We start from the raw sequence: 19,568 nt of genomic DNA, 5'->3' as shown, positions 1-19,568 counted from the left end.
GCCGCTCGGTTCGCCAGACCACCGCGGCGGCTCGGTGGCCCTGAGCCCCGCCTCCAGGATTCAGGGCGGGGCCTGGCCGGGGCTCACCGGACTGGCGGGCTCACGGCTGAGGGGAAGGGCTCGCGAGAGAGGGCGGGGCCCTGGCGGAGGGGGCGGGGCCCTGGGGGCGGGGCGGGGCCCTGGGGGAGAGGCAGGGCCCTGGTGGAGCGGGGCCGGTAGGGGGCGGGGCCCTGGGGGCGGGGCGGGGCCCGGGTGGGCGGGGCGGGGCCCCGGTGGGCGGGGCCCCGGTGGGCGGGGCCCCGGTGGGCGGGGCCCCGGTGGGCGGGGCCCCGGTGGGCGGGGCCCCGGTGGGCGGGGCCCCGGTGGGCGGGGCCCCGGTGGGCGGGGCCCCGGTGGGCGGGGCCCCGGTGGGCGGGGCCCCGGTGGGCGGGGCCCCGGTGGGCGGGGCCCCGGTGGGCGGGGCGGGGCCGGGCGCGGGAGTCGCAGTCCGGCAGGGTTTTCTGGGGCCGAGGCTAGGCCCACGCTCAGGCTACGTGAGCCGATTCCGGGCTACGGTCGCCAGGACCGGGTCAGGCCCACCTCGGGCCCTGAGTGTCGGGTCACTGGTTCCCGGACGCAGCCGCCTGGCCCGCGAGCGACACGCAGACGCCCCCTCCGGGACGTGGGGAGCCGCCAGCCTCAGGGCCCAGGGAGGCTCCACTGCGGCCGCCGGAGCCAGGCGTGCAGAGGACCCCGCAGAGCCTCCTCCCCATCCGGCGGCTGCGCTCCTACCCGCAGCCAGGCGCCCCGCGGTCTTCTCGCCCAGCCTGGGCCTGTGTGGCGCCGGGCACTGGCGCTCAGGAGGGGTAGCTGGCTGGAGGTGCCCCGCTCACCGTTCCCGGAACCCGCACTCTACCAGATAGCGGGGCTCAGTTTCCACTTTCTGGCAACACTAGTGCCAAATTAGTATCAGAATCGGCTTGCGTCGCCAGCCTGTCTTTAGTGGACTTAAGCCCCGTAGTATAATTGAGATCACCTAAAAAAATTGTGCAAAGCCGGGTGTCGGTGGCTACGCCTGTCATCCCAGCTTTTGAGGAGGATCTGAGAATCATGGTTCAAAGCCAGCCCGGGCTGGAAATTCTGTGAGACTCTTATCTACAATAAACCACCAGAAAACCGGAAGTGGCTCTGTGGATCAAGTGGTAGAGAGCTCGCCTTGACCAGCCTTGAGCTGAAGAGCTGAAGGGTAGGCCCAGGCCCAGAGTTCAAGCCCCACAACTGACAAAAAAAAAAGGAAAGCACCTGAAGCTCCAGATGTTTTTTAAGATAGCATAGTTAACATAGTTTGTTGCTTAGCCACTTAGCCCGCACATGCTCGCCAATAAGATTGATACAATCATATAACTGACAAGCTAGGAACCCCCTAACCTCTACCCTATGTCCTATAAAAACCCTGCTAAAAGAAAGGTCGGGGCTCTCAACTCTGACCCGCTGTGTTGGTGACGGTGGTAAGTCCGGCTCCAGCCTTCTTGCATCGGAATCGGCTCCTTGGTGGTCTTTGGGGATCCTCATCTCGGCACAAGACTTTTGCTCAAGGTGAGCGCTTTACCACTTGAGCCACAGCACCACTTCTGGCTTTTTCAGTGTGTGATATTGAGGAATTGAACCCTGGGCTTCCTGCATGCTAGGCAAGCATTCTACCACGAAGCCACCTTCCCAGGCCTTGATAATTTTTTCTTCCTTTTTGAGATAGCGTTTTGCTCTGTATGCACCCCCAGACTGCCCTGAGGCCTTCACACTCCTGAGCCTCCTAGTTCTCCGATTATAGCTGCGGCCACCGCGTCAGGCCCAAGCGGCCTTAGACCCTGATTTATTGGAACATCAGTATGTGTGACTGTGTGATGTGAGGTACAACTCACATCCGGTCGGGCCGACCACCACAGATCCTGAGTGGCAGGGTTAAGTTCTGTCGAAAATGATCAGGAGGGCTGGGAAGGTGGCTCAGTGGTAGAGTGCTTGCCTAGCTTGCATGAAGCCCTGGGTTCGATTCTTCAGTGCCACATACACGGAGTTGGAGCTGTGGCTCAAGTGCTAGAGTGCTAGCCTTGAGCACAGGGGCTCAGTGACAGTGCCCAGGCCCTGAGTTCAAGCCCAGGACCGGAAAAAAGAAAGATTAGGAACTCAGACCTCTGGAGCTCAATTTCCCCCAGGCTGACCATAGATCGTGAAGTCCTCCCTGATTCCTAGAGCAGCCCCGGAAGTACGAGCAAAGCCACGGGGAGCGGGGGATTGGGCTGCAGCTGTTTCCGGCCTTCGTCAGGGTCTGACTGCGCAAGTGCTGCTGACCCAGGCCCGCCCTCTTCCTCTGGCCCCGCCCCTGGCGGGTCGCCGGCCGGGTGCGCCTGCGGGTCCTTTTGGGAGGGCGGGACTAAGGTGAATTCCCAGCGGCGGCGCCGCCAGCAGGCGGGCGGGGCGGCCGGGACGCGGACCGAGGGCAGGGCCTCCGCCCGGTGGGAGTGGCGCGCAGGTCCGGCGGCTCCCCCGGCTCGGGGGAGGCGGTGTGACGGCGCTGGCTCCCCGCCGCGGGCCGCGGGCGGGGGTCGGCGCAGGGCGGAGTCCGGTCGCAGCGGAGGCCCAGGCCCGGCCGGGGCGGAGGCCGGCCCGGGAACCGGTGCCGGGAGGGGGCAGGGCCGCGAAGGGAGCGGCGGCGCGCCGGGCCCGGCTCGGGAGGCGCCCTCCGCGCCCTGCGCCCCGCCTGGACCGAGCCCAGCCCCGGGCCCGGCACCGCAGACCGCCCGAGCTGCCGGCTGTCCCCCGGGCGGCCCACCCGCGCTCCACGGGGCCGGGGCCCAGCCGCGGGGCCGGCGGTGCGGGGAGGGCTGGCTCTGGTCCGGTGACTCCGATGTCCCCGTGGAACACCCCGGGCCCACGCCTGCCTCCTTTCCGGGCCACCGTCGGCCGTTCCACTCCGGGCAGGAGGCCCCGGAGGGGCCGTCCGCGGCCCGGACGGCAGCCAAGCTGTCCAGGCCTGGCTTTTCTGCTCCCGTGTGGACCCAGCACGGGCCTCCGCCCAGTGCTGCACTCAAAGGACGTGTCATTACAGGGAGAGATGCCGCTGACCTTCCAGGATGTGGCCGTGTACTTCTCCCACGCCGAGGGGCAGCAGCTGGGGCCCCAGCAGCGAGCGCTGTACAGGGACGTGATGCTGGAGAACTACGGGAACATGGCCTCGCTGGGTGAGGACTGCCCTGGTTCCGTCCGTATTGGATGTCTCTAGGGGGTTTGGGATCCCAAAGAAGAGGGCCTGCCCTTGTCCCCAGGTACCAGGCTGTTCTCTGTTAAAGGAACATACCCTATGGGAAAGCTGCCTTGTGGCCCAGTTCTAGGGACTTTACTCTGTGTAACCAGTGTCCCACGGTCCCCTCTCCCCCGTGGAAGTCCCTGGCTTGTGGTCACTTGCACTCAGGGAGACCCAGCAGGCAGCGTGCTGTCCCATCTCACCAAAGTCCTCACCCTCAACAGGATTCTCGATCCCTAAGCCAGAGCTGATCTCCCAACTGGAGCAAGGGGAGGAACTATGGGTCCTGGATCTTCTGGGGGCTGAAGAACCAGAGGTCTTGAGAACCTGCCAGACAGGTGAGCATGAGCTGGAATCTGGTCCTGGGAATGGCCTCACAGCCCAAGATGGGCTGAAATGAGGGGAAACAGGGAGGGCAGATAGGGTGATGGTGCTTAGTCCAGTCTCTCCAGGGGCAGACAGTTTCTCATGCACTTGTAGGTATATGCACCTACTTTGAAAGGCTTTGTTGCTCCATTTGCTTTGCTTTCTTTCTTTTTCTTTTCTTTTTTTTTTTTTTTTTGAGTCCGGTCGTGGGGTCTGAACTCTGGGCCTGGGCGCTATCCCTCAGCTCTTCAGTTCAGGGCTGGTGCTCTACCACTTGAGCCACAGAGCCACTTCCGGCTTTTTTCTTTTTGCTTATGTGGTGCTGAGGAATCGAACCCAGGGCCTCAGGCATGCAAGGCAAGTGCTCTACCACTGAGCTACTTTTCCAGCCCCCAGCCCTTGCTTTGCTTTCTAAACAAAACAAAACAAAAAACAACAGACAGGCACCCGTGGCTCACACTTGAAATCCTAGCTACTCAATATGCTGAGATATGAGGATCACAGTTCAAAGCAGCCCTGGCAGGAAAGTCCATGAGACTCTTATCTCCAATTAACCACCAAAAACTGGAAGCGGCACTGTGGCTCAAGTGAGAGTATGTGCTTTGAGCTGAAGAGCTGACAGCACCCAAGCCCAGAGTTCAAGCCCCACAACCGACAAAACAAGTTCTCTGATTATGTCTGTTGTGTTCTAGTGAATACCTTTATGCATCTTTGTTCACATTCTATAATACAGCTTCTTGTCCTCCTTTGGCAGCAGGTGCTGGTGCCCTGCTGTGTTCTTTTCTCCTTCATCTTTTGTTTCCTCACCTTTACTTATGGTCAGTAGTGTTTTCTCTTCCTTTTCTTTTTTTTGGGGGGGGGGTCCAGTTGTGGGGCCTGAACTCTGGGTCTGGGCACTGTCCCTCTGCTCTTCAGCTCAAGGCTAGTGTTCTACCACTTGAGCCATAGCGCCACTTTTTGCTTATATGGTGCTGAGGAATCAAACCCAGGGCCTCAGGCATGCAAGGCAAGCGCTCTACCACTGAGCCACCTTCCCAGCCCTTCTCTTCCTTTTCTTTGAGATGGGATCTCCATGGTACCTAGGATGGTATTAAATCCCGGGTTCAAGTGATTCTCCCACCTCACCTTCCTTAGTAGCCAGGACTACTAGATTAATAGTATTTGTGTATGAGTGTGCATGTACATGTGTGCCACACCAATACTGGGGCTTGAACTCAGGGCTTCTCACTCTATTAGTTTTTTTCCTTAAGACAGGATCTCTACCACTTGAGCCACACTTGTACTTCCAGGTTTTCTCTGGTTAATTAGAAATAATAGTCTCATGGATTTGTCTGCCTGGGCTGGCTTGAGCCTTGATTTTCAGATCTCAGCCTCCTGAGTAGCTAGTGGGGAGTGAGCCACTGGTGCCTGGCTTAATAGTATTTTTAAAAAAGGTTTATCTTTGTTCTGTTGAAATCTGTTTCTCTACTTGATTCATCAGTTCTTAGAATCATTTTGATTTCCAGCTACTGAGGCTTATTGTGCTTTTTTACCCTTTGCCTCATCCCCCTCTTATGATTTGTTAAGTGTACTATTACTCACTGTTAAAAGTATTAGTTTTTGGTTTGTTTTTTTTTTTGCTCCGGTCGTGGGGTCTGAACTCTGGGCCTGGGTGCTGTCCCTCAGCTCTTCAGCTCAAGGCTAGCACTCTACCACTTGAGCCACAGTGCCACTTCCAGCTTTTTTTTTTTCTGCTTATGTGATGCTGAGGAATCGAACCCAGGGCCTCAGGCATGCAAGGCAAGCGCTCTACCACTGTGCCACCTTCCCAGCCCTGTTAAAAGTATTATATGTCATGATTTCTATCCCCATCTTTGCTATTATCTTACTTCTACAATTAGGGTAGAACAGTGAGTTGATACTAGTGGTTGGTTACCCTTTAGTTATATGTCTATCCTTTTACCAAAATTTCTTCATCAGCTCTGTTTAGTGGAGCTTATCTTCTAGTAGTTCACTCAAAAAGTCTCTTGTGGATCATATACCCAAGGGCTGGAGGTGTGAAAAAATGGTAGAATGCCTAGTAAGCAGAAAGCCCTGAGTTCAAACTCCAATTCTAACTACCACAACAAAAGTATGTATATACATACATACACACTAGTTTTTAAAGATGGGAACTTAGATAATTGAATTGTGATTTGTTGTTGTTGTTGGTGGTGGTGGTTGTGGGGCTTGAACTCCAGGCCTGGGCACTGTCAGCTCAAGTCTAGCACTCTACCACTTGAGCCTCAGCACCACTTCCAGCTTTTTCTGTTTATGTGGCACTGAAGAATGGAACCCAAGGCTTCATGTATTCAAGGCAAGCACTCTACCACTAAGCTACATTCCTAGCCCTGTAGACACTTACAATTATATGGTTTTCTCAAAACACGGCCTTAGGGTCACTTTACAAAATTTCAGTGTTCTCTTTTATTACCACATAGTTTATTTATTTATTTGTGGTTGGTCATGAACTCTGGGTCTGGGCGCTGTCCCTCAGCTCTTCAGCTCAAGGCTAGCCCTGTACCACCTGAGCCACAGTGCCACTTCCAGCTTTTTTCTGCTTATGTGGTGCTGAGGAATTGAACCCAGGGCCTCATGCATGTGAGGCAAGCACTCTACCACCGAGCCACCTTCCCAGCCCATACAATATTGTTTAAAACATTCTAATTTTTATTGTTTGACTCAGTGATTATTTGGACATGACTAATTTCCACATAGCTGGTGTTTTCCTAGTTATCTTATTATTGTTACTTTATTACTTCATTATATGTGACCATAAGACACATGAACTTTTGTGTTAACTATTCATTTACTTTTTTTTTTTTTTTTTTTTTTGCTGGTCCAGGCTTGAAACTCTGGGCCTGGGCCATATTGTCCTTGAGCTTCCTTTATTTTTGTTTGGTCTGGTCATGGGGCCTGAACTCTGGGCCTGGGTGCTGTCCCTCAGCTCAAGGCTAGCACTCTACCACTTGAGCCACAGCGCCACTTCCGCCTTTTTTTTTTCTGCATATGTGGTGCTGAGGAATCGAACCTGGGGCCTCAGGCATGCAAGGCAAGCACTCTACCACAGAGCCACCTTCCCAGCCCTTCAGCTTCCTTTTGCTCAAGGCTGATGCTCTACCAGTTGAACCACAGTGCCACTTCCAGATTTTTTCTGAGTATTTTATTGGCGATAAGAGTCTCGCAAGCTTTCCTACTCAGACTGGCTTTGAAAACCTTCAAATCTCAGTTTCCTGAGTAGCTAGGATAACAGGCTTGAGACTTCAGGGCCCAACTTCCCACTTTATATGTGCTACTACATCAGAAAGTTTGTGTATGTGGGCTGGGAATGTGGCTTAGTGGTAGAATGTTTGCCTAACATGCATGAAGCCCTGGGTTTGAATCCTCATTACCATATAAACAGAAAAAGCCAGAAGTGGTGGTGTGGCTCAGGTGGTAGAATGCTAGCCTAGAGCAAAAAGAAGCTCAGGGACAGTGCCCAGGCTCTGAGTTCAAGCCCCAGGACTGGCAAAAAAAATAAAATAACCAACATAAAAAAGGATCGAAAGTGTGACTCAAGTGGTAGAAATGTCTGCCTAGCGAGCTCAGTGCCTTAGTTCAATCCTCACCACTTCAAACAGAACAAAAAAAGCATTGCTTCCTTTTTTTTTTTTTTTTGTCAGTGGTGGGGCTTGAACTCTGGGCCTGGGCGCTGTCCCTCAGCTCTTCAGCTCAAGGTGGGTGCTCTACCACTTGAGCCACAGTACCACATCCAGTTTCCTGAGTGGTTTATTGGAGATAAGAGTCTCACAGACTTTCCTTCCTGGGCTGGCATTGAATCGTGATTCTCAGATCTCAGCCTCCTGAGTAGCTAGGATTATAGGTGTGAGCCACCCTCGCCTGGCTTTGATTCCATTTTAAGAACTCAGCGCTGACTTCCCAAAGGTCCCATGTCCAAACATCATTGAATTAAAATTTCAGTTTATCATGTTGGAGGAGGGACATAGTTTTAAGTTTGTACCAAAATGGTAGTATACCTCAATGTAAAACACAAAACTCTCTAGATGATAACCCAGGAGAAAATGCAGGTGACATTGGGCTTTAACAGTGTATTTTAAAATACTACATCAAAGCTGGGTGCTGGTGGCTCACGACTATAATGCTAGCTACCCAGGAGGCTGAGAACTGAAGATTGTGGTTCAAAGCCAGCCCCGGCAGGAAAGTCTATAAGATTCTTTTTTTTCCTTTCTTTTTTTTTTTTTTTTGGTCAGTTATGGGGCCTGAACTCTGGACCTGGGTGCTGCCCCTCAGCTCTTCAGCTCAAGACTAGCACTCTACCACTTGAGCCACAGCGCCCCTTCTGGCTTTTTCTGCTTATGTGGTGCTGAGGACTGGAACCCAGGGCTTCATGCATGTGAGGCAAGCGCTCTACCACTGAGCCACCCTCCTAGCCTATAGGTTATTCTTTGTAACACATATGTACATATGGTTTCCTGAGAACTAAATTTTGTTCCTGCAGATACTGAAATTCAGATTTGTGATTTTATATTTTCTTTTCTGTTGAGGTGGGACAAATGATCTCTTTGCCTTTTTTCACAATTTCCTACTTTCCTAGGATTTTCATCCTTTCATGTCCAGATGAAAACACAAGGGGGAAAATAGAGATTTTATTGCTCATAGCTTTTGGGATTCCCATAATTCCAAAAGCCAGAAGAGCCTGGTCAGCCTATGAACAGCCTATGAGAGATGGGTTGGGATTGAGAGCCTTTAATGGTGTCCAAAACATAGCAACAGGGGAAGGGGTTGGAGGGTTTAAAGCAAATATGCAGAAGAGATGTCTGGTGTTAGTGAAGTAGTCTAGATTTTGTATTTAGTCAAGCAGCTAGATACGGATGTGGGGCCTGCAGCATTGGTTCCTACTGGGGAACTAAGAGGGAGTGGCTGGTTGTTCCAGGCACCGATGGCTCACGCTGTCATCCTAGTTACTCAGGAGGCTAGGATTTGAGGATCACCAATCAAAGCCAGCCTAGGCAGGAAAGTCCATGAGACTCATCTCTAATTGACCTCCAGAATGCTGGAAGTGGCCTTGTAGCTCAAAGTGGTAGAGCACGAATCTTGAGCTAAAGCAGCTCAGGGGCAGCACTGAGGCCCTGAGTTTAACCCCACAACCCCCCAGAAAAGCTCAGTGGTAGCACCCAGGCCCAGCAAAAATAAACAAATTAAAAATATATTAAGAGAGTGATAGGAGAACTCAGGGTAAGCACTGCTGTGACTGGGTAAATATCCCCCAAAGTTTCCGTGTTAAAGGCTTGGTTCCTAGAGTGGTGTTATAGGGAGATTGGAGCTTGTGGTGTTCCATAGTTCATTGGGTTTATACTCTACAAGGGACTGTGGGTCCCTGCCAGTCCTCTTACATCCTGACTCACCATGCACTCCCTACCATTGTTATCTGGTACCCCAACCAGGGACCTTAAAGCACTGGCCTGGGCAGGATCTTGATCATCCAGAACCTTTTATCTTTTATCGTGTGTGTGTGTGTGTGTGTGTGTGTGTGTGTGTGTGTGTGTGTGTGTGTGTGTGTGTGTGTGTGTGTGTGTGTGTGTGTGTGTGTGTGTGTGTGTGTGTGTGTGTGTGTGTGTGTGCAGGATCTTGATCATCCAGAACCTTTTATCTTTTATCGTGTGTGTGTGTGTGTGTGTGTGTGTGGTGTGTAGTGTGTCCTGGGACTTGAACTCAGGGCCTGGGTGCTATCCCTGAGCTCTTTTGCTGTATGGGCCTGGGTGCTATCCCTGAGCTCTTTTGCTGTATCTTTTATCGTGTGTGTGTGTGTGTGTGTGTGTGTGTGTGTGTGTGTGTGTGTGTGTGTGTGTGTGTGTGTGTGTGTGTGTGTGTGTGTGTGTGTGTGTGTGTGTGTGTGTGTGTGTGTGTGTGTGTGTGTGTGTGTGTGTGGTGTGTCCTGGGACTTGACCTCAGGGCCTGGGTGCTATCCCTGAGCTCTTTTGCTGTACCACTTTGAGCCACAGTGCCACTTCTAGCTTTCTGATGGTTAATTACAACTGAGTCCAGATCCTCGCATCTCAGCTTCCTGAGTGGAGAACACCCTGTCCCCAGCCCGGTTTGGCGGTTCAGGTGCCTCCTCTGAGCCTTGGGCAGAGGCCGCTTGCTGCCCTGGCGCGGCCCTCCCCCTCGGGACCCGGCCCTTGCCGCAGCCGCGTGGAGGCAGCAGAGGGCCGCGGGCCGGCCGGCCCTGCTCAGCCACACAGGCCGCCAGGGTTCACTGTCACACTGGCCGGGTTGTCTGCCTTCCCAGGAAAACAGGGGCGGCCGGCTGGGGATGAAGGTGATATACCGAGGAAACAAAAGCCTCTTTAGACCAGAGGCAGTACTACCTGACCTAAATATTTATTGAATGGAGTCGTTGCTACCCACAACCTACTTTCTATTTTTTTTGCCAGTCCTGGTCTTGAACTCAGGGCCTGGGCGCTGTCACTGAGCTTCTTTTGCTCAAGGCTAGCACTCTACCACTTGAGCTACAGTGCCACTTCCAGCTTTTTCTGTGTATGTGGTGCTGAGGAATGGACCCAGGGCTTCATGTGTGCTAGGCAAGTGCTCTACCACTAAGCCATGTTATGTTCCCAGTCCTTAACCATCTACTGAACTTTGCCTATCACATGTTTTTCTACCTGAGCATTGGATTTTTTTTTTTCTTTTTTGGTGCCAGAACTGGAGCTTGAACTCCGGGCCTGAGTGCTATCCCTGAGCCTTTTTTTTTTTTTTTTTTTGCCAGTCCTGGGGCTTGAATTCAGGGCCTGGGCACTGTCCCTGAGCTTCTTTTGCTCAAGGATAGCACTCTACCACTCTACCAGCCACAACACCACTTCTGGATTTTTCTGTTTATGTGAATCGAATTCAGGGTTTCATGCATGCTAGGCAGGTACTCTACCAGTAAGCCACATTCCCAGCCCTCCCTGACCATTTTTGCTCAAAGCTAGCACTTTGCCACTTGAACCACAGCTATACTTCTGCTTTTTTTGGTGGTTAATTGAACATCAGAGTCTCAGGAACTTTTCAGCCTGGCTGGCTTCAAACTGCAGTCTTCTGATCTTAGTCTGAGAAGCTGGGTTTACAGGCTTGAGCCTGTGGGGTCAACCAGAGTACCTGCTTTTTGCATAACGATTAATATGAGTATCAAATCATAGATATTTCTGAAATGTGATTCATGTATCAATTCTTTTGTTTTTGTGTAACAGATTCTGAGATTGGGACCAAGAAGGAGCTATCCATTCTAAGCCAGAAATACTCTGAAGAATTAAAAACTCCAGAATTTATATTCAGACGGTCAAAACCTAATTTACAGGCACCTGAGTCCCAGGAAGCTCAGGGCCATGAGTGTCAGACAGAAGGGAAGCAGGGATGCTCTGCTGAGCAGAACGTGAAGAAATCTTGTCTTCACAGGAGAGCTTTTAGAGAGGAGCAACCTACAGAACAGAGACCTGAGGTGTGTGGTGTGTCTGATGGACACTTGAAACCAAACCAAAGTATTGTTAGACTTCAAGGAAATAAAATAGAGGACAGAGCCTTTAAATGTGGCATATGCAGCAAAGCCTTCAAATATAAGTCAGACTTGAAGCGCCATCGGAGAGGCCACACCGGGGAAAAGCCTTATGTGTGTGGTCGCTGCGGACGAGCCTTTACTCACAGCTCAGGCCTTAATATGCACCGTCAAGTTCACACTGGGAATAAACCATTTAAGTGTAATGACTGTGGGAAAACTTTTGGACTCAACTCCCACCTTCGTCTGCACCAGAGAATTCACACTGGAGAAAGACCTTTTGGGTGTAACCAATGTGGGAAAGCCTTCAGTCGCAGCTCATCTCTTATTCAGCATCGTGTGATACACACAGGACAGAAACCTTACAAGTGTAACGACTGTGGGAGAGCCTTCAGCCAGAGCCCTCAGCTGACTCAGCACCAGAGAATTCACACAGGCGAGAAGCCCCATGCATGCACTTGGTGTGGGAAGGCCTTCAGTCGCAGCTCCAGCCTTATTCAACATCAGAGGATTCACACAGGAGAGAAGCCCCACAAATGCAATCAGTGTGGGAAGGCCTTCAGTCAGAGCTCTAGCCTTTTCCTCCATCACAGGGTTCATACCGGAGAGAAGCCCTATGTGTGTAGTGAATGTGGCAGAGCCTTTGGTTTCAACTCTCACCTTACTGAACATGTGAGAATTCACACTGGAGAAAAGCCTTATGTTTGCAATGAGTGTGGTAAAGCCTTCAGCCGGAGTTCTACACTTGTGCAGCACCGCAGAGTGCACACAGGGGAGAAGCCCTATCAGTGCACTGAGTGTGGGAAAGCCTTCAGCCAGAGCTCCCAGCTCACCCTACATCAACGTGTCCACACTGGAGAGAAGCCCTATGAATGTGGAAGCTGTGGGAAAGCCTTCAGCCGCAGGTCAACCCTAACTCAGCATCAGCGGGTTCACACAGGGAAGATTCCTCTTGGAGGAAAATGCAACCCAGCTTTTGCTCATGACTCCAGCCATCCATCTACTAGAGAGAGATGTGGCAGGGCGTTCAGCCGTGGTGAAAACCTTGTTTTGCACTGGACAGTTCACACTGGTTGGAAGACCCTGGGATGTAATGAATGTGGGAAAACGTTCAGCCCTACCCAGCCCACTATGCGTCAGAAAACCAATGCTGGGGACAAACCTTATAAATGCCAAGAATGTGCAAAGGCTGTTAGTGGGGGTTCAGCCCTTATTCAACACCAGGTAACTCCTGGTGGAGACAAGTCCCTATTGAATGATGGATCTGAAAGATACTTTATTCATATCAAAAAGATTTTCCAAGAAAGACATTTTGAGTGTGATAAATGTGAGAAACAGTAATAGTTCCTTTTATGTTAGATGAGATGGGAGAATGGAAGAAGGCACAAAAATTACTAGCAAAACAAAAGTCTATAGATTGAATGACTTCAATTAAATTTGAAAGTACACACTGAGATAATTCATGCTACAAAGCAGTTATCTGTATAGAGGTCACTGTTGTGCTCATGGGTGAGCTATGTGGCACCACATCCAGACATCACACTGAAGGAGAGGAGGCCAAAAGAGTACACCTACCTAATTCTGGGACTGCCCCCAGAATTCTGGGACTTGGATAGTCCAAGTCCAGGCTTGTGGATGAGAGTACACAGCTTCAGGCCCACTGGGCAGATTGGAGCCTTCCCTCTACCTCCCCACATCCAGCTGTCTCCCCCTGCCCACAGGAGCCAACTTCTGAAAAGCTCAGCATAGGAGCAGACCTCAAGGATCAATAAGGCAGTGACAACATGTGTCTTTTTTTTGTTGTTGGTCAGTCTTCGGGCCTCAACTCGGAGTCTGGGTGCTGTCCCTCAGCTCTCTTGCTCAAAGCTAGCACTCTACCACTTGAGCCACAGCTCCACTTCTGGTTTTCCACTTCTGGTTTTCTGGTGGTTAATTGGATATGAATTTTCCTGTCCGGATTGGCTTTAAATCATGATCCTCAGATCTCAGCCTCCTGAGTAGCTAGGATTACAAGTATGAGCCTCTAGCAGCTGGCTCATGTCTCTGCTTTTGAGAATTGTGATTACCAATGAACTTGTTCTGTTGGCTCAGTATGTAGTCCAAGTCTCAAACTCATGATCCTCTTGCCTTAGCCTCCCAGATGCTGAGATTATAAATATGACAACCATGACCTGCTCACCAATAAGATTCTGTAATGTCCAGGTTTCTTGAGGTGTAGTTTGTATAAAATAAAATTTACTTCTCTCCCCTCCCCCAGCATTCTTAGAGCTCATCTTTTTATTAAAATGATAGGAAAGTTTCTTAGGAAAAAATACATTTTCAATATACTGAAAGCAAGTCATTTCTAAAATGAGAATGACCTAGAATTCACCATTTTTAGTGTATAGTTCTATAGATTTTGATAAAAACATAGTTTTGTAGCCACCACCACAATCAAAATATAGAACATTTCCATCCCTTTCCAGAATTATTTCCTGTCCCTGTAGCCTCAGGCCCTACTTGCAGGATCACACCATGTAGCCTTTTGAGTGTGGCATATTCTATGTAACACAATGGAGTTTTATCCATGTTGTTGCATGTATCAATATTTTACTTTTCTTATTGTCAAGTAGCATTCCATTGTATGGATGAAAGCAGTCTATTTCTTCACCAATAAAGGATGTTTGTATATTCCCCATTTGGAACAACTATGAATAAAGCAGGTACATTTAACTTCCTGCTCTTTTGTAAACTTAGCTCTTCAGTTCTCTTTGGAAAATACCTAAGTTGAGGGGTTAGTCATTGATCAGATGGTAGGATACCTGCCAATGACATAAAGTGTTAGATAACCAACTTGAGTTCTAGTCTCCCACAAGAAAAATAAAAAAGCCAGAAAATACCTAAGTGGAATTACTGTGTCATTTGCAAACTTATGCCTGACTTTTTTTTTTTTCTTTCCAGTCCTGGGGCTTGAACTCAAGGGCCTGGGACACCTGAGCCTCTTTGTACTCAAGGCTAGTGCTTTACCCCTTGAGTCACAGCCACTTCTGGCTTTTTCTGAGTAGTTTATTGATGATAAGAGTCTCACAGACTTTTCTGCCTGGATTGGCTTTGAACCACCATCCTCAGATCTCAGCCTCCTGAGTAGCTAGGATGACAGGTGTGAGCCACTGGGCCCAGCTGGCTTCTGTTTTTAAAATTTCATGGAAAAGCACTGGAATAATCTCAAGGGACGTTAATTACTTCTGAAATTTTGATTTTCAATTTTGAAGCTCCATCTGTAGCATCTAGGTACTCCTTATTCTTTTTCATTTTTATTACAGGGCTTGAACTTAGGCTTTGGAGCTGTCTTTGAGCTCTTTTGCTCAAGGCTAGTGCTCTACCCTTTACAGCCACACCTGTACTTCTTTTCTTGAGTGGTTAATTGAGATGAGAGCCTCGTGGGGACTTTTCTGCCTGGGCTGACTTCCAACCACCATCCTTAGATCTCAGACTCCTGAGTAGCTAGGATTATAGGCGTGAGCCACCAACATCTGGCTCTTACTGTGGTTTTTTTTTTTTTTTTTGTCGGTTGTGGGTCTTGAACTCTGTGCCTGGGCACTGTCCCTCAGCTCTTTAGCTCAAGGCTAGCACTCTACCACTTGAGTCACAGCGCCGCTTCTGGCTTTTTCTGCTTATGTGGTGCTGAGGAATCAAACCCAGGGCCTCATGCATGTGAGACAAGGGCTCTACCACTGAGCTACCTTCCCAGCCCCTCTAGTGGTTTACTAGAGGTAAGAGTCTCAAGAACTTTCCTGCCCAGGCTGGCTTTGAACCATGATCCTCAGATCTCAGCCTCCTGAGTAGATTACAGTTGTGAGCCACCAGCACCCAGCTTTTTACTATGTTTTGAGACAGGGTCTTGCTATGTAGCACAGCCTGGCTTCCAACTCATGATCCTACTGCCTCTACCTCCTCAATTCTGTAATTATAGGCATGCACTACCACACTTAGCTTTTGTGTGGATTTTGGTTTGAATGGTATGTTTCTTGGTTTGGTTTTTGTTTTTTGCCAGTCCTGGGGCTTGAACTTGGCCTGGGCACTATCCCTGGCCTTCTTTTGTTCAAGGTTAGTATCCACAGTGCCATTTCTGGATTTGTCTATTTATGTGGTGCTGAGGAATTGAACCCAGGGCTTCATGCATGCTAGGCAGGCACGCTACCACTAAGCTACATGCCCAGCTGGTCTGATTTTTGTTGTATGCCTTTTGTGCTGGTATTGGAGCTTATACTTGGGGCTTCAGGCTCTCCCTCATCCTCTTTTGCTCCCAGGTAATGCTCTACCACTAAAGGCATAGTCTTTGGTTTTTATTTCCCTATTGTGGGGAATCAAACCCAAGGCCTTCTGCATGTTAGGCAAGTGCTCTGAGCCCATTTCTGTCTTCTTGGGGAACCTGAGGTCCTTTTATGTTTGCTATAACATTTGATTTGTGATTTGTTCCACTTTCCCCCTACTGACCTTTTTTGTTGTTGTTGTTGGTTGTGGGGCTTGAACTTTGGACCTGGATGCTGTGCTCAAGAATAGCGCTCTACCATTTGAGTCACAACGCCACGTCCAGTTTTCTGGTGGTTAATTGGAGATGAGTCTCACAGACTTTACTGCCCTGGCTGGCTTTGAACCTCGATCCTCAGACGTCAGCCTCCTAAGTAGCTAGGATTACAGGCATGAGCCACTGGCACTGGCTTCCTACTCATCTTCTATCTCCATGCTATGAGATTCTTAAATCCAGAACCAGTTCTGAATGTGGCCTAAGTAGAGGCATTCTAAAAATAATAAAGGAAGCCATAACTTGTCTGAAAGGTCCTGTCTCCCCTGCCATGGGCTTGCTCTGCCTTGGATAGAGCATCAGCTTTCTGGAGCTCTTCCTCATCTCTAAAAAGCGAGTAAAACAGATACCCTACTAAACAACTGCCTTTAAAATCAAGTAATTCTTTTTTTTTTGGGGGGGGGGGGAGGGTCCGGTCCTGGGGCCTGAACTCTGGGCCTGGGCGCTGTCCCTCAGCTCTTCAGCTCAAGGCTAGCGCTCTACCACTTGAGCCACAGCGCCACATCCAGCTTTTTTCTTTTTGCTAATGTGGTGTTGAGGAATCGAACCCAGGGCCTCAGGCATGCAAGGCAAGCACTCTACCACTGAGCCACCTTCCCAGCCCCAAGAAAGTAATTATTTTTTTTTTGGTTGTGGGGCCTAAACTCCACTTCCAGCTTTTTCTGTTTATGTGGTGCTGAGGAATCGAACCCAGGATCTCAGGCATGCAAGGCAAGCATTCTACCACTGAGCCACCTTCCCAGCCCCCAAGAAAGTAATTCTTGATAGGCACAGTGGTTCAAGTCTGTTCCTGAAATCCGGAGGATCAGGTTTCAAGATCAGCCTGGATAGAAAAGTTCACTAGGCTTTCTGTACAAACTAACTAGCAAAAGCAAAACTGGAGGCATGCCTCAAGTGGTAGAGCACCAGCCTAACAAATACAAAGCCCTAAGTTCAAACTCTAGTATCGCACCCTCTCTCCCCCAGAAAAGTGTCTTCCTTTTTTTTTTTTTTTCCCAGTCCTGGTGTTCTAAGGAAACTCAGTCAGAAAAAACAGAGAAGCTACCACTGAAAAGGCCAAATTATGAGTCTTTATTGGAGAGTTGGAGGACTGCTGGCGGACTCATGTCTCAAAGACCAGCAGCCTCAAGTTCTGTCAGCACAAAGCTTATATAGGCCAAAACCACACACGTGTGGAATCCAACACAAGTTATTTATTATACATGAGCAAAGCAGACCAGATGAGGACACTTAAAGCCAACAGAAGCGTTAAAAAAAAAAGCAAACCATCTAGAGAAACAATCGGGAAATCAAGGGCCAATTGTCTAGGGGAGGCATAGACCCAGTCTTTTTTTTTTTTTTTGGTCAGTCATGGGGCCTGAACTCAGGGCTTGGACGCTGTCCCTCAGCTCTTCAGCTCAAGGTTAGCACTCTACCACTTGAACCATAGCGCCACTTCCAGCTTTTTCTGCTTATGTGGAATCAAACCGAGGGCCTCATGCATGCAAGGCAAGCACTCTACCACTGAGCTATCTTCCAAACCCAGACCCAGTCTCCTTACTTCACTAGGGCTTGAACTCAGGGCCTGGGTGCTCTTCCTGCGTTTTTGTTTTTTTTGTTTTTTTTGTTTTTTTTTTTTGGGTCCAGTTGTGGGGCCTGAACTCTGGGCCTGGGCACTGTCCCTCAGCTCTTCAGCTCAAGGCTAGCGCTCCACCACTTGAGTCACAGCGCCACTTCCGGCTTTTTTTCTTTTTGCTTATATGGTGCTGAGGAATCGAACCCAGGGCCTCAGGCTTGCAAGGCAAGCGCTCTACCACTGAGCCACCTTCCCAGCCCCTTGTTTTTTTTTTTTTTTAATTGGTCATGGAGTTTCAAATTGACACCTGGGTGCTGTCCCTGAGCTCTTTTGCTCAAGGCTAATGCTCTATCACTTTGAGCCACAGCGCCATTTCCAGTTTTCTGATGGTTAATTGGAGGTAAGAGTCTCACAGACTTTCCTGCCTGAGCTGGCTCTGAACCGTGGTCCTCAGATTTCAACCTCCAGAGTAGCTAGGATTATAGGCATGACGCACCAGTGCCAGGATTCCCTGAGCTTTTTTGCTCAGGGCTAGTACTATGCCACTGGAGCCACAGCTCCATTACTAGCTTTTTGGTGGTTAATTGGAGATAAAGAGTTTTACAGTCTTCCTGCTTGGGTTGGCTTTGAATCATGATCCTCAGATCTCAGCCTCTAGAGTAGCTAGGATTACAGGTGTGAGCTATAAGTGCGCAGATAAATTCATCAATTTGAGCTTTGGATAATTTATAATCTTTTAAAACTTAGAAATCAAGAATGGAGTGGCACTGTGGCTCAAGTGGTAGAGCACTAGCCTTGAGAGTAAAAAAGCTCAGGGAAAATACCTAGGCCCTGAGTTCAAGCCCTAGAACCAACAAGGAAAAAAAAAAAGAAAGAAAGGCAATGACCGCCGGGCGCTGGTGGCTCACACCTGTAATCCTAGCTACGCAGGAGGCTGAGATCTGAGGATCGCGGTTCAAAGCCAGCCAGGGCAGGAGAGACCATGAGACTCCTATCTCCAATAAACCACCAGAAAACCGGAAGTGGCATTGTAGCTCAAGTGGTAGAGCACTCGCCTTGAGCTGAAGAACTGAGGGACAGTGCCCAGGCCCAGAGTTCAAGCCCCACGACCGACAAAAAAAAAAAAAACAAAAGATGGGGATGGGAAGGAGGCTCAGTGGTACAGCGCTTGCCTTGCATGCCTGAGGCCCTGGGTTTGATTCCTCAGCACCACATAAGCAAAAAGAAAAAAGCCGGAAGTGGTGCTGTGGCTCAAGTGGTAAAGCGCTACCCTTGAGCTGAAGAGCTGAGGGACAGCGCCCAGGCCCAGAGTTCAGGCCCCATGACCATACCCCCCCCCCAAAAAAAAAAAAAGAAATGAAGAATGGACTGGGTCCAGGTGCTATGGTACACACCTATAGTCCCAGCTACATAGGAAGTAGATAATAAAAGGATCATAGTTTGAGGCCTGTCAAGCAAAGCTAAAGGGGCATAGGTAGGATTGCATTCCAAGGTTGGTCCAGGGCTCAACAAAAGAAGTGAACCCCGTATCTCAACAGCAACAACAAAGCTGGTGTGGCAGGATACAGCTGTCATCCCTGCTGTGCAGAAATCTCAAATAGGAGGATCACAGCCCAGACTGCCTGGGAAAAACATGAGATTCAAAATTAGCTAAAGCATGCCAGATACCAGTGGCTCAGGACTGTAATCCTAGCTATTCAAGAGGCTGAAATCTGAGGTCTGTAGTTCAAAAAAAGCCGGAAGTGGAGATGTGGCTCAAGTTGTAGAGCACTTCCAAAAAAAGCCGGAAGTGGAGCTGTGGCTCAAGTTGTAGAGCACTAGCCTCGAGCACAAACTCTCAAGGACAGTGCCCAGGCCGAGTTCAAGCCCCAGGACACACACACACACACAGACACACAGAGCAAGAGTTTGGATATTTATGTAAAGAAAATATACAAATGGCCAATAAGTACATCGATGCCTAACATCCTTAGTCATAACCACAATGAGACATTATTGCACCCCATTAACTGTGGCTATGATCGGACAGACAATAACCAGTGTTGACAGGATGTGGAGAAATAGGACACCCTGTGATGGCCTATAGGAAATAGGCAAATCCGGAGACAAGGATTCTTCAGTTCGTCAACAGCTCAGAGACTTGATGAGCCCTCACCCGTTCCCCTCCCGCATCTTCGCTGGGGCTCCTCAGCAGCGTGTGGGGCCCGAGCTCGGGGCTGGCGCCGTCCCTCAGCTCTTCAGCCCAAGGCTGGCGCTC

General features: G+C 49.9%; 1 protein-coding gene across 3 annotated transcripts; it reads left to right on the top strand.

Annotated features, from left to right (window-relative positions):
* The first annotated feature begins 2,351 nt into the window (after positions 1-2,351).
* LOC138806113 (zinc finger protein 251-like) lies at positions 2,352-14,070 on the top strand. 3 transcript variants are annotated; one of them, XM_069991671.1, is made up of 4 exons: positions 2,352-2,412; positions 3,083-3,215; positions 3,502-3,615; positions 10,891-14,070. In XM_069991671.1, the coding sequence occupies exons 2-4, from the start codon at positions 3,089-3,091 to the stop codon at positions 12,531-12,533; spliced, it is 1,884 nt and encodes a 627-aa protein (XP_069847772.1). In that variant the 5' UTR covers positions 2,352-2,412; positions 3,083-3,088; the 3' UTR covers positions 12,534-14,070. The 3 variants fall into 3 exon arrangements, with proteins under 3 accessions (XP_069847772.1, XP_069847771.1, XP_069847770.1); XM_069991670.1 differs by lacking the exon at positions 2,352-2,412 and adding an exon at positions 2,457-2,506; XM_069991669.1 differs by lacking the exon at positions 2,352-2,412 and having other exon boundaries at positions 2,536-3,215.
* The last annotated feature ends 5,498 nt before the right edge of the window (positions 14,071-19,568 follow it).

This window comes from Dipodomys merriami, unplaced genomic scaffold, assembly GCF_024711535.1.
Source record: "Dipodomys merriami isolate MVZ:Mamm:240054 unplaced genomic scaffold, mDipMer1.0.p SCAF_4, whole genome shotgun sequence".
Lineage (NCBI taxonomy): Eukaryota > Metazoa > Chordata > Mammalia > Rodentia > Heteromyidae > Dipodomys > Dipodomys merriami.
The sequence above is the reverse complement of the archived record's forward strand: the minus strand, read 5'-3'. Positions and strand labels throughout refer to the sequence as shown.

Bases quoted from the DNA above. Each gene is read 5' to 3' on its own strand.
- LOC138806113 (XM_069991669.1), top strand. From the start codon at position 2,882: ATGTCCCCGTGGAACACCCCGGGCCCACGCCTGCCTCCTTTCCGGGCC. The intron at 3,216-3,501 runs GTGAGGACTGCC...CACCCTCAACAG, and splicing joins CGGGAACATGGCCTCGCTGG to GATTCTCGATCCCTAAGCCA. The intron at 3,616-10,890 runs GTGAGCATGAGC...TTTGTGTAACAG, and splicing joins CTTGAGAACCTGCCAGACAG to ATTCTGAGATTGGGACCAAG.